Source organism: Callorhinus ursinus, unplaced genomic scaffold (assembly GCF_003265705.2).
Source record: "Callorhinus ursinus isolate GAN/ISIS: 27379988/994484 unplaced genomic scaffold, GSC_fseal_2.0 scaffold13, whole genome shotgun sequence".
Lineage (NCBI taxonomy): Eukaryota > Metazoa > Chordata > Mammalia > Carnivora > Otariidae > Callorhinus > Callorhinus ursinus.
In genome coordinates, this window is record NW_027397075.1 from 1,556,380 (window position 1) to 1,569,761 (window position 13,382).

Genomic DNA, 13,382 nt, shown 5'->3' on the forward strand with positions numbered 1-13,382 from the left:
TTTTGTTTCAACTGTGGCAGAATATTTGTACCTTGAATAATAAATTACCTGTAATTGACTTACCTTTGTAATTTGGTGCTTTTAGAACGGTATGATCTAGAGATCATTGATTACCACCGAATTTACATTGTTACTTCACCCTGAAATACTGTTAATCATTTGCATATAAGGCTTCTAAGGACTGGTTTTTGGTTTTCTATAGGCCAGTCAACACATGCAATGGAAATGTTAAGTTCTTGTGCCATATCTTTCTGCAAGTCTGCCAAAGCTGAATATGCAGTTGCCAAGTCAATTCTGACACTGGCTAAATGGATCCAGGCAGAATGGAAAGAAATTTCAGGGCAGCTGAAACAGGTTTATAGAGCTCAGCAACAGCAGAACTTCACAGGTCTTTCTACTCTGTCTAAAAACATACTTGCTTTAATAGAACTGCCATCTGTTAATACAATGGAAGAAGAGTATCCTCGGATTGAGAGCGAATCTACAGGTAGGCTTTCTTTATTTTACTAGCTTTAAAATACCAATTTTAGAAGTTATTTCTCCACTGTTTTAAAATTTACAATGTTAAGCTGGCTGTAACTTGCCGCAAAAATTGTTTGCATGGAAATTTAGTGTACTATACCGTTTGGAAGTAACTAAAACACATTTCTTTAGTATTTAATGCCACTGTGGAAGTCACCTAACTCTGCTGACTTCTGGCCTTCCCAGGCCACAGTGCTTTTATGGACTTGGATGTTTTTGCCGGCAAGAAGGTCCTACTCCAGATACCTAAATCCTACCTCACGCTGGAAGGAGCAAGAAAGATACACGGTAGTTGCCTGTGGTCTCCTTGGCTCCTAGAGCACAGAAGCTCTAGAAGATGAAAGTTTCACATTCTGACAGTAGTGCTAGTAATAGAAAGGTACTTGACAAATAGGGTAGTTCATTCAGTGTTGGGAGTGTCTGTTCTGTCCAGGTTTTACAGAGTGGGAGATAGTTAACCTCTTTGCTGATGAGAATATACTTTCATTTTTGTTGTAATGAAGCCTAGGATTTTAATTACTTAGGTTGGTCTTATAAAATAATTATAATCTATGTAATTTACAGTCTTGATATTCATAAGGGATGTGTCCTGTGATTATTATAAATCTTGGCAAATGGCATTATAGCAGGTGTGAATAAAGATATTTACCTCATGAATTTTTTGACTGAATGAGATTGTATACTGATCACCTATATATTATTTTTTGCCAGAACGTTCAAGCTTAGCCTAATCACGAGGAAAGAGCCATTCATGTCTAGAATTCAAGACATTGTACAACACGTGTGATACCTGTGTTGTCATGAGAGATATTTATGCAGTTTACAGGGTGATAATTTAAACTGACTTGTGAAGCTGAGTGATTTCCGTATATTAGACTTTTAGAAAAGCATAGTAAAAATGTGTTTTTTGATCAAATTTTACTGTAATATTCTGGAAATTAGTGATAGCTTACGGAAAATAAATCCCGGAAAATGCCATTTGAAATTTATGAAGGTAACATTGCTGAGTCCTCTCTTTCTTTCTTTCTTTCTTTTTTTTTTTTTGTCCATTATGGCAGTGCATATTGGAGTTGGAGAACCTGACTTCATTTTGGGACAGTTGTATCACCTGTCTTCAGTACAGGCGCCTGAAGTAGCCAAATCTTGGGCAGCATTGGCTAGTTGGGCTTATAGGTGGGGCAGAAAGGTGGTTGATAATGCCAGGTATGTATGTTGAAATGTGTAATTTATTTACTGCATTACAGGATAGAGATTTGAAATGTCTGCTGACATGTTTTGGTAGCTTGACATGACAAGTTTTGGTAGCTGGAACCAGTGACTTGTTTATTTTTATAGTCAGGGAGAAGGTGTTCGTCTGCTGCCTAGAGAAAAATCTGAAGTTCAGAATCTGCTTCCAGACACTATAACTGAAGAAGAAAAAGAGAGAATATATGGTATTCTTGGACAGGCTGTGTGTCGCCCAGCTGGGATTCAGGCAAGGGAAACATCATACGGTCTTTGGGGAGAAATGGTGTCAAGATCACTGTTTTAATTCATTGATTTTGAAGAGGTTGATCACATATACTTGATTAAATGTTGAATGGGGTTTAGGCAGTTACTGTTACAAATGAAAACTTTTGAGTTTTAAGATGAAAGTGTGTTATGATACTTCTCTAAGGAGAATGTAATACCTTGAGAAATCATTTCCTTAAGGTCCTGTTACAATAGGTGGTTTGTTTTATGTGAATTAAATTTCTCTTTTAATCGATGATCAGAAATTAGGTTCTTAACACTAGCTTGGGACCTTTCAAAGTACACCAGTGCCTGAATACCACCCCAGATACTCTGAGTGGGAAGTGGGTGTATGCATTTAAGCTTACTCGGTGATTCTAATTCATAGCTGGAGTTGAAAACCAGTAGACTAAATGAGCTGTAGGATTTATTCTCTCTCAGCTCAGAGTCCTATTAATTCTAGAATGTTAGAGCTATTGAGTTTTTAGATAGACTTTAAAAGTGTGGATTTTATTTCATAGGCTAAACTGTACTGACTCATCTTGCTCTAGACCAGCATGTGTCATGTGTGCCAGAGCTGGCATTATGTATGTGCCCATTATTATAAAGAGAGGAAAGTCTGTTGTGAGTGAATTCTGTTTACATTCAAGCCTCAAACTTAAACAGATTACATTTAATGTTCTGCAAGCAGAGTATTTACTGTAACTTAGAAGCATTTAAAGTACCAAAAAAAAGGTCTTATATCCTTCATTAGCTGCATCAGTAAGTACATCGTAGAGTGCCTCAATGATACTGCTGTAGCATGTATGAAACTAGATGTGAAGTAATGTTTCATAGATGAGAAAAATGCTTTCATAGGATAGGAAAATCATGTACCTCCCCCCCCACTTTTGTGTTTAAAAAAACAGCATTTTATGCCCCAATTTTCTTCAGGATGAAGATATAACGCTTCAGATAACAGAAAGTGAAGATAATGAGGAAGATGACATGGTTGATGTTATCTGGCGTCAGTTAATCTCAAGTTGCCCGTGGCTTTCAGAACTTGATGAAAGTGCGACAGAAGGAGTTATTAAAGTGTGGAGAAAGGTTGTAGATAGGATCTTCAGCCTGTACAAGCTGTCTTGCAGCGCATATTTTACTTTCCTTAAACTCAATGCTGGTCAGGTAGGTAGCATGGTGTTCGGTTCTAAGAAAATGTACTTGACGTTTCTTTCCTAGCAGACGAAAACAGTGTTCTTATTTCTGCCTTTCACCTTCCCCCCTTAGATTCCTTTAGATGAAGACGACCCTAGGCTACATTTGAGTCACAGAGCAGAGCAGAGTACTGATGATGTGATTGTGATGGCCACACTGCGCTTGCTCAGGCTGCTCGTCAAACATGCCGGCGAGCTGAGGCAGTATCTGGAACATGGCTTGGAAACAACGCCTACTGCCCCATGGAGAGGTAGTGGTCTAAGTGAAATGTTTGAGGAAAAGTTATTTCTGGGTAGGATACATAAGACAATAAACAAGCATCATAGTTTCTTTATGTTTATTATTTTAGTGTGTTACAGAATACCTACATCAGTTGATAGGACACCATGAACTGCATGTGACATACTCTTCTCTCTCGCCTTTCATAGAACTAGAAGGGTGACAGGCAGGAGCTTTATGGATACAAAGTGAATTTTGGAGACAGTGGTGAAAATAAGTTTCAAAAATTTTTGTATGCCTTTTGTTAAAAATTATCTCTGTCTTTTACAGGCATTTGTAGAAAATACATTTTGCCAGAACATTGTTGAATTGCTTTGCATTTTGATTATAGCTCTAACGAAACTTGCAAAACAAGAACTATTGTTAGGTTCTTTGTTAACACAGGGAGAAATTTGAGGCCCTTAAACTGATTCTGACACACATGAGGTTTTATGCTTTTGTATCTACCATGTTGACAGTTTTTAATAACTTTATCCTTCTTTCTTCTTATCCTGAAGGAATTATCCCACAGCTTTTCTCACGCTTAAACCATCCTGAAGTATATGTGCGTCAAAGTATTTGTAACCTCCTCTGCCGAGTGGCTCAAGATTCCCCACATCTCATACTGTACCCTGCAATAGTGGGTACCATATCACTTAGTACTGAATCGCAGGCTTCAGGTATGGAATATTAAAATACTGCTACTTTAAGTAGAAATTATTTTGCAGATAATGTGTGTTAGGTAAATTTTTTTCAGCTTTCTGTTAAATAGTTGATGGAGTTTGTGGGTTTTTTTTCAGTAATAATAATTATTGTTTATTGAGGTGGTAACTGCTATGTCCAGCACTAGGGGATGTACTTTACACATGCGCCTCAATCTCACAGTAACCCATTTAGGCTTAGAGAACTTGAGTCCGTGCTCTCAGGTTCACCGATGAGCTGAGTAAATGGTAGATAAGGATGAAACCAAGCTCTAGACTCTGGCTGTGAGAAAACTGTTGAGACTCATTTTTTCATTTATCTTCCATTTGCTTATAATATTAATAAATATAAAAGCTTACTTTGTGAAAAGGCAGAATGTCCATGATGTTTGGTTAATTTAATGCATGGAAGGCAAATGCATTAAGTGAGTGCTGGAGTCGAATAGATTACCAATGTTTTCCTTAACTCAACATGCGCGCATAGGAGAAAATCGAAAGTGTACCTAATTTTTCTATTTTCTTATAGGAAATAAGTTTTCCTCTGCAATTCCAACTTTGCTTGGCAATATTCAAGGAGAAGAGTTGCTGGTTTCTGAATGTGAGGGAGGAAGCCCTCCTGCTTCTCAGGATAGCAATAAGGATGAGCCTAAAAGTGGATTAAATGAAGACCAAGCCATGATGCAGGATTGCTACAGCAAAATTGTAGATAAGCTGTCCTCTGCAAACCCAACTATGGTATTACAGGTACAAAACACAATTTGCATGTTTTTAAACAATTTTTATTATATTCCCCTCTCCTCCAAAGAACAACCTAAAAACAAAACCCATAAAAGCTGTCATGGAAATATTTGAAGAACAAAAAGGCTTTTGGAATAATCGAAATTGGCTTTACAATTCAGTATTGGTTTTTAAGTCTGTGTTTATAGAATTAGTAATCAACGTTCTCTGATCGAATAATGAACAAAAAATGCACACACGGAACTTGTAGTTTCTAGTGTTTGCAAAACTGTGTGTGAACTTGTAGAAGAGCATATTTGCATGTACTGTGCGTGCAGGTTCAGATGCTTGTGGCTGAGCTGCGCAGGGTTACTGTTCTCTGGGATGAGCTCTGGCTGGGAGTTCTGCTTCAGCAACACATGTATGTCCTGAGACGGATCCAGCAGCTGGAAGATGAGGTGAAGAGAGTCCAGAACAACAATACCTTACGCAAGTATGTTTTCATACACTTTTACTCTGAAAATGAAGCTACCTCCCACTCCCCCTTTTTAATGTAAAATATACAAAACATAAAACTTGTTATTTTAACCAATTTTAAGTGTATAATTGAGTCACGTTAAGTTTACAGTGTTGTGCAACCATCACTACTGTTGATTTCAGGAACTTATTCATCCCAAACATAAGCTCTGTACCCACTAAACACTAGCTCTCCATTGCCCCTTAACCCTAGTGCCTCTTTATCACTATTCTACTTTTTGTCTCTGTGAATTTGACTACTCTGAGTACCTCACAAAGTGGAATCAAAGGTATTTTTCCCTTTGTGTCTAGCTAATTTCACTTAGCATGTTTTGAAGGTTCATCCAAGTTGTAACATGTATTAGAATTTCCTTCCTTTAGCACTGAGTAATACTCCATTGTATGGATATACCACATTCTGTTTTGCAGTCATCTGTCAATGGACATTTGGGTTGCCACCTTTTGGTTATTGAGAACAAGGTTTCTATGAACAATAGTGTACAAGTATCTGTTTGACCCCCTGTTTTTTTATTATTTTTGTATGTGATCCAATGGATTTGCCTGGGTCATAGTGTTACTCTATGTTTAACTTATGGGGGGATCACTAGCCTGTTTTCCTGCACCGCTTTATATTCCCACTAAAAGTGCACGAGTGTTCCAGTATCTCCATATCTTCGTCAGTATTTGTTATTTCTTGTTTTTTAATATGGTAGACATCCTAATGCATATGAAGTGGTATCTCATTGTGGTTTGGACTTGAATTTCTCTAACAACTCATGATGTTTAACATCTTTTTGTGTGCCTTTTGATCATTTGAATATCTTCTTACTTGAAATGTCTATTCAAGTCTTTTTCCCATTTTTGAATTGGGTTGTTTGGGGAGGTTTTGTTATTGATTTAGGAGTTCGCTCTGTATTCTGGATATTAACCCCTTTCAGATACATGATTTGCAAATATTTTTTCCCATTTTGTGCATTCTTTTCACTCTCTTAATAGTGTCTTTTGTTGCTGGTAACCCCGTTTTTCTGTTTTTGTTGCCTATGCCTTGTGCCATACCCAAGAAATGATTGGCAAATCCAGTGTCCAGAAGCCTTTCCCCTACATTCTTTCTTTCTTTTTTTTTTTTTTTAAAAGATTTTATTTATTTATTTGACAGAGAGATAGTGAGAGAGGGAACACAAGCAGGGCGAGTGGTAGAGGGAGAAGCAGGCTTCCTGCTGAGCAGGGAGCCCGAAGTGGGGCTTGATCCCAGGACCCTCATCATGACCTGAGCCACACAGATGCCCCTCCCCTACATTCTTTCCTAAGAGTCTTAGGTCTAAAGGTCTTTGATCCAATTTGAGTTATTTTTTTACATGATTGTATAAGGAAGGTAAGGGTCCGACTTCATTCTTTGCGAGTAGATACCTAGTTTTCTCAGCACCAGGTGTTGAAAAACTGCCTCTTTCATGTGCTGGATATTTTTACAATGCTGCGTTTTAAGTTATTGTGCAAATATTTTATTTATTTTAGCTTATTCTTTGATACTGTTTACTTACATTAGATGCATTTAAACTCTTGTATGTTTGTAAACCTCTCGATGTCTTCCTGGTCAGGGAAGAGAAAATTGCAATCATGCGGGAAAAGCACACAGCTTTGATGAAGCCCATTGTGTTTGCTTTGGAGCATGTAAGGAGTATCACTGCAGCCCCTGCAGAAACACCTCATGAAAAGTGGTTTCAGGATAACTATGGTGAAGCAATTGAAAATGCTCTTGAAAAGCTGAAGACGCCGTCAAATCCTGCAAAGCCTGGAAGCAGCTGGATTCCATTTAAAGAGGTACAGAAAAATCTCAAGAATGCTACTAAAATGGGAAATTCCGTATGAGATACAAAATTTGAATATGGGAACTCTCCTTACTTGGAATGTGAAAGATTTTGTAGGCCCGTGGAAGGCAGCCTATGACCAGTTGCTTATAAGGAATGTGGAGAGAGGTATTTTCTTCATTTTGAGAATTTGGGAGCTAATGGGCCTAGGGCAGCAAACTTTTATCTATAGAGGGTTCATACTAGGAAGAATATACTGTAAGAAATTAGTTAAGGAAGGGGTCTGGCCTTGAACTAAACACTGATGGCTGGCTTTTTGTCTTCATAAGAGATTACAAAATTTAATCTTCTATCTATATTGCCTTTCTTAGGGGTGAGTATTAAGTATTTCTAACAGACAAAATATTCACATATAGCAACATCAATATTTATAAATAACTGAAAATCAATTCTGCATAGGCTATTTGGAGATGATTAGCATATTTAAGTATTTGAGAATCCTTATCTTTTTTTTTTTTCTTAAAGATTTTATTTATTTATTTGAGAGAGTGAGAATGGACAGAGAGCACATGAGAGGAGGAAGGGTCAGAGGGAGAAGCAGACTCCCTGCCGAGCAGGGAGCCCGATGCGGGACTCGATCCCGGGACTCCTGGATCATGACCTGAGCCGAAGGCAGTTGCTTAACCAACTGAGCCACCCAGGCGCCCAAGAATCCTTATCTTTTTTTTTTTTAAGATTTTATTTATTAGCACGAGAGCGAGCCAGCAGGAGTAGGGGGCAGAGGGAGAGGGAGAAGCAGGCTCCCAATGGAGCAGGCAGAACAATGTGGGACTCGATCCCAGGACCCCAGGATCGTGACCTGAGCTGAAGGCAGACACTTAACCAACTGAGCCACCCAGGCACCTGAGAATCCTTATCTTTTATGTTGTGGTCTCCTTAATCTGTATTTACTTTGGTTTTTATCTGGTATAGCAACAGCACCATTATTTGGGGAGCCTATTTATTACCTTGTAGCTTTCTCTTTTTTTATCCTTTCTTTCTTGATCCCTTACCTTTATTGCTCCTGATTTCCTTACTTTAGCAATGAGAAAACCATTAAAAGGTGTGGTGTAGAAACAAAGAGTACACCTGACTTTAGTAAATACTATCCAGAGGAAACGAACAAATGCTGAATTCATAGTAAATAGCTAGAAGCGGAAGACTAGAACACTAACATGAAGGATGAAGTTTATTGTGTGTGGCCTAGCTAAAACTTGTTTCCTTGCATTCCAGCAGCAGTTTCTTGCTTCTTTGTCTCCTTTTCAATAAATCAACTAAGAAAACCAGAGGAAGAGATAAGAGGAATACTTAAAAAAAAATTATTTGTTGATACATTTCTAAAGGATGTATTTAGTTTCTGCCTGTTTCTAAACTTCATATAAATGAGACCTTACATATATACATGTGTGTGTGTGTGTGTGTGTGTATCTGTGTTTATTCCATAACTGATGGGTCAACATTAGGATTTTATGATTCATCCATATTTTGTATACAGCTGAGCATTGATATATTATGGGAAAATGCTACAGTTTATCCATTTTGTCCTGTCTCTGGCTACTTGGGGTGTTTCCAGTTGTCTTTTTCCTTTTATGGAACAAAGCTCACTGAAGATTGATAAAACATTTTTCACATGAAAGCAGAGCACAGAATTAATTCAGGAGCACATTATTAAGTTAGCTAAGTAGGGATACAACTGTACATGCGATCCACTCCCAATGAGTTATTAGAAGGGGTTATGGTGTTAATTCTGCATACTTCAAGTGGTCAGAGCTCTAAATTGTTACCAACTTTTCAAGTGGCTTCTAAGGGTGTGTCTACTCTACACCCAGCAGCTGTCAGTTTTATCTTTTGCTCTATTGTAAGGACTTAATTGAATTGATTTGGCATTGGTAAAACGTAGCTTAACACGGGGAATTAGCTTGCTACAGCACTGAATTTTGTGATCACAGCAGTGCTTTCCTTCCATCTACTGTGATTGCATTGATTGGTTGGACGGAGAGGAAGAGACAGGTCTGAACAAAGTAGAAATCACCTAGGTCATATCAGCACACCAGTATTTCCTCTTTCAGATTGGCCCAAGTATGTAACATGAAATTAAATTTGGGAACTACAATACGAAATTTCTGTATTGGTGTTTTAAGTTTACTTTTATGCCAAATTGAATGTGGAAGAAAGTTAAGTGTTGCAGTGATAACGTAAACCTGTTTTTCCCCATCTTATAAATATAGATAATGCTGAGTTTGCAACAGAGAGCACAGAAACGTGCAAGTTATATCTTGCGTCTTGAAGAAATCAGCCCATGGCTGGCTGCCATGACTAACACCGAAATTGCTCTTCCTGGAGAAGTGTCAGCTAGAGACACTGTCACAATCCACAGTGTGGGCGGAACGATCACCATCTTACCTACCAAAACCAAGCCAAAGAAACTTCTCTTTCTAGGGTCAGATGGCAAGAGCTATCCTTATCTTTTCAAAGGTGGGATTTAAAAGAAGAGCCTTAATTTGATTATGGATGCTTTGGGTATGAATGTGCTGGGAGAGGACTGTTCCAGGTGAATAGCCTGGATTGTCTTGTATCTTCTGTGATTTTGAATGGAAGTGGTTGGAGCCTGTGTAGTAAGATTTTCCATTCCCTGTCGTCTCTTTGCTTAAGAACTTATGCAAGCAGAACTGAGGTACAGCTAATAATGCTAGTATCTAATACCTTGTGACTGAATGGAATGTTCTCTAATGCTCCCATTGTGCTCTCTTGGCTCTCAGTTCTTGACTGCTACTGTTGATTGAGAGGAAACACAAAAGTGATACATTTGTAACCCCATCCCCACCCCATTTGGTCACCGCTCTAGCTACTTTAAATTTTGTTTCCATAGGATTAGAAGATTTACATTTGGATGAGAGAATAATGCAGTTCCTGTCTATTGTGAATACCATGTTTGCTACAATCAATCGCCAGGAAACACCCCGTTTCCATGCCCGACACTATTCCGTAACGCCACTAGGAACACGCTCAGGACTTATCCAGTGGGTGGATGGAGCCACACCCTTATTTGGTCTTTACAAACGATGGCAACAACGGGAAGCTGCCTTACAAGCACAGAAGGTTGATAAATTCAGATATACATGTACTTTTATTTGAATTTCCATAAAAATATATATTAGTCTCTTTCTTGTTCTGTGTGACTCATAGGCTTACTGTACTTGAGCATTTTGGTAAGTTTATAAATGTTACAGAACAGACTTTTGAAATATTTAGGAAAGTGTTTCTGAGGCACATTTAAATAAAGTTTTAAGAGGTGGAAATGGTGACATTTGGTTAATCTTATTCTAGACAAATACAGGGGGAGCAGGTAGGGTGGTAGTGTGGTTGTTAATCAGTGTAAGTTGATATTTCACATTTTAATGATTTTTTTTTTATTGGGCTTACTAGGGGTCTTTTTTTTAATATTTTAAAGACTTTATTTGAGAGAGAGAGCGTGTGCGAGAGAGAATGAGACGGGGGGAGGCAGAGGGAGAAGGAGAGGCAGACTCCCTGCTGAGCAGGAGCCCATGCGGGGCTCCATCACGGGATCCCAGGATCACAGACAGGGTCCCAGGATCACGAGCCAAGAAGGTGGACACAACCGACTGAGCCACCCAGGCACCCCCTAGGGTCTTTTAAATTAAATTTACAAAGAAGAGAGCTTTGAAAACCAGTTTCTTTTAAATTAATTACGTAAAAAAGAAACAACTTTATATTATATTTAGAGTTAATTACTGTGATGTCATATTTTGTGCCTCTGAAATTTATGATTTTGATTTAGACTAGGGATTTAATTTAGAATTCATTTAGCTAAGCATCTGAGTGCTTAGTATATATGCCAGGAACAGTACTAAGTGCTACAGAAATAAAAATAAATTTTATACAGTCTCAACCTCAAGAGTCCATATCTAGCCAAAATAATTATTCTAATTATGGTGGGTATGGGAAGGAGCAAAAGTTTGAAAGGGGTCAAGTTTAAAAAATAAGCATAGGAGACTGCAGAACAATTACTGAGGGTTAAACGAGAGATGGGAATTAGAGAGGGGATGTCAGTTTTTGTCTGAATACTGTTAATTTTATATTGACGGTTGAGTTCTATCAGTGAAGAATGAAATTTGTGCATAAATGAATGATAAATTTTCAGTAGAATTATAGATTACAAAGAAGAATGTAAATGTTGAGTTTGAATTGGAGAGCGAGAAAATAGAACAGTAGACCAAGTTTTCAATGAAGTGGTAGAACTTAATTAAGAGAAAGATAGGTAGGTTGTAAGAAAGATACATAGTCCAGAAGAATTATTTATTTGGTATGTGCAGTTTGGCTGGGAAGGTGGAGAACGCCGCTCAAAAACCAGTTTTTAAAATACTATATTCAAAGTAATCTTTATCTTTATTTAAATAAAGTTGATTATTTTTTCTTAAAAAAATTTTTTTTAAGGCCCAAGATTCCTACCAAACTCCTCAGAATCCTGGAATTGTACCTCGTCCTAGTGAACTTTATTATAGTAAAATTGGCCCTGCTTTAAAAGCAGTTGGGCTTAGTCTGGATGTGTCCCGAAGGGATTGGCCTCTTCATGTAATGAAGGCGGTATTAGAAGAGTTAATGGAGGCCACCCCCCCAAATCTCCTTGCTAAAGAGCTTTGGTCATCTTGCACCACACCTGATGAATGGTGGAGAGTCACACAGGTATGTGTTTTGTTTTGGGGTGTAATCAATATTACTGTTTCTTTTGCCTGCTTCCTGTCTAGTCTGTGTTGTTCACCCTCCTCCTCTTCCCCCTTTGTCTCACTCCAGACGTGGTAGTTTGAGACCTGTATTCGAGTGCCTTGCACTTATTTTCATAAGGCATGGCCATGATTGTGTGAGGGCAGAACAGAGGGGATTATGGATGAAATGAAAAGAATAAAAGCTTGAGAAAGGGAAAAACTAGGGAGGCTGAAAATAGTTGTTTTGTTTTAAATCTAGCATTCGAATACTAAGTAGGACCAACAGGGACCATAGTGTCGTCTGCTGCTCAGTGCAGAGCCTCTGGGACCACTTGCAGCATCCCTGAGGAGTGCTATTTAGAAACGAGGGAGTGGGATTATGGAATTGTGTAAATTTTGGAGCATCAAACCATGTTGGAAGGAAAGTTGCTGATGGTGTTACATCTTGCTCTCCCCACCCACTCTCCCCTCTTGTTTAGTCTTATGCCAGATCTACTGCAGTTATGTCTATGGTCGGATACATAATTGGCCTTGGAGATAGACATCTGGATAATGTTCTTATAGATATGACGACAGGAGAGGTGGTTCACATAGATTACAATGTTTGCTTTGAAAAAGGTAAAAATAAGTGGGACTTTTACATTTATATGAGGGTCAAATGTTTTTGATAAAAGGACAAAAATAGAACAATTTGTCTTTTCAAGGTAAAAGCCTTAGAGTTCCTGAGAAAGTACCTTTTCGAATGACACAGAATATTGAAACAGCACTGGGTGTAACTGGAGTAGAAGGTGTTTTTAGGCTTTCATGTGAGCAGGTATGCTATTTCTCTCATACCTTTTAATGTATCTGTTAAATCCTGTGGAATGAAAAACTGCATTTGAATGAGGAGACTTGTGGCAAAACCTGATTAAAACACCTCTGAAAACAGGTTCTACACATCATGCGGCGTGGCAGAGAGACTCTGCTGACATTGCTGGAGGCCTTTGTGTATGACCCCCTGGTGGACTGGACGGCTGGGGGCGAGGCGGGGTTTGCTGGCGCTGTCTATGGTGGAGGTGGCCAGCAGGCTGAGAGCAAGCAGAGCAAGAGAGAGATGGAGCGAGAGATCACCCGCAGCCTCTTTTCTTCCAGAGTAGCTGAAATTAAGGTGAAGGCAACGATAAGTCATCACCATTGTTTTACTAGTGTTAACATGTCCATCAAAAAGCTGGGTAAAACTATCCTTTAAAAAAATATTTTTGAAAGACTGTCCTGTATAATATTGTGTCAGTGAAATAGGGCGATTTGATGTCTTTTTAGTAGGAAATGCTCCCATAGAAAGACATAAAATATATTGTGTGGCGTGGTGGTAACTACATGGTGTTGTTGAGATTTGAGTCTCAGTTTATGGCTATGTGAACTTGAATGCAGTGGTT

General features: G+C 38.5%; 1 protein-coding gene across 1 annotated transcript in view; it reads left to right on the plus strand.

Annotated features, from left to right (window-relative positions):
- The window catches only part of SMG1 (SMG1 nonsense mediated mRNA decay associated PI3K related kinase), a 104,811-nt gene that overhangs the window by 66,797 nt on the left and 24,632 nt on the right, over nucleotides 1-13,382 (plus strand). Inside the window, 15 exon segments of the mRNA XM_025855600.2 lie at nucleotides 203-487; nucleotides 1,581-1,725; nucleotides 1,858-1,996; nucleotides 2,947-3,177; nucleotides 3,280-3,457; nucleotides 3,984-4,145; nucleotides 4,693-4,910; nucleotides 5,222-5,376; nucleotides 6,995-7,217; nucleotides 9,472-9,718; nucleotides 10,113-10,342; nucleotides 11,699-11,947; nucleotides 12,447-12,585; nucleotides 12,672-12,781; nucleotides 12,896-13,114. Coding sequence (XP_025711385.1) covers nucleotides 203-487; nucleotides 1,581-1,725; nucleotides 1,858-1,996; nucleotides 2,947-3,177; nucleotides 3,280-3,457; nucleotides 3,984-4,145; nucleotides 4,693-4,910; nucleotides 5,222-5,376; nucleotides 6,995-7,217; nucleotides 9,472-9,718; nucleotides 10,113-10,342; nucleotides 11,699-11,947; nucleotides 12,447-12,585; nucleotides 12,672-12,781; nucleotides 12,896-13,114 — 2,930 coding nt within the window.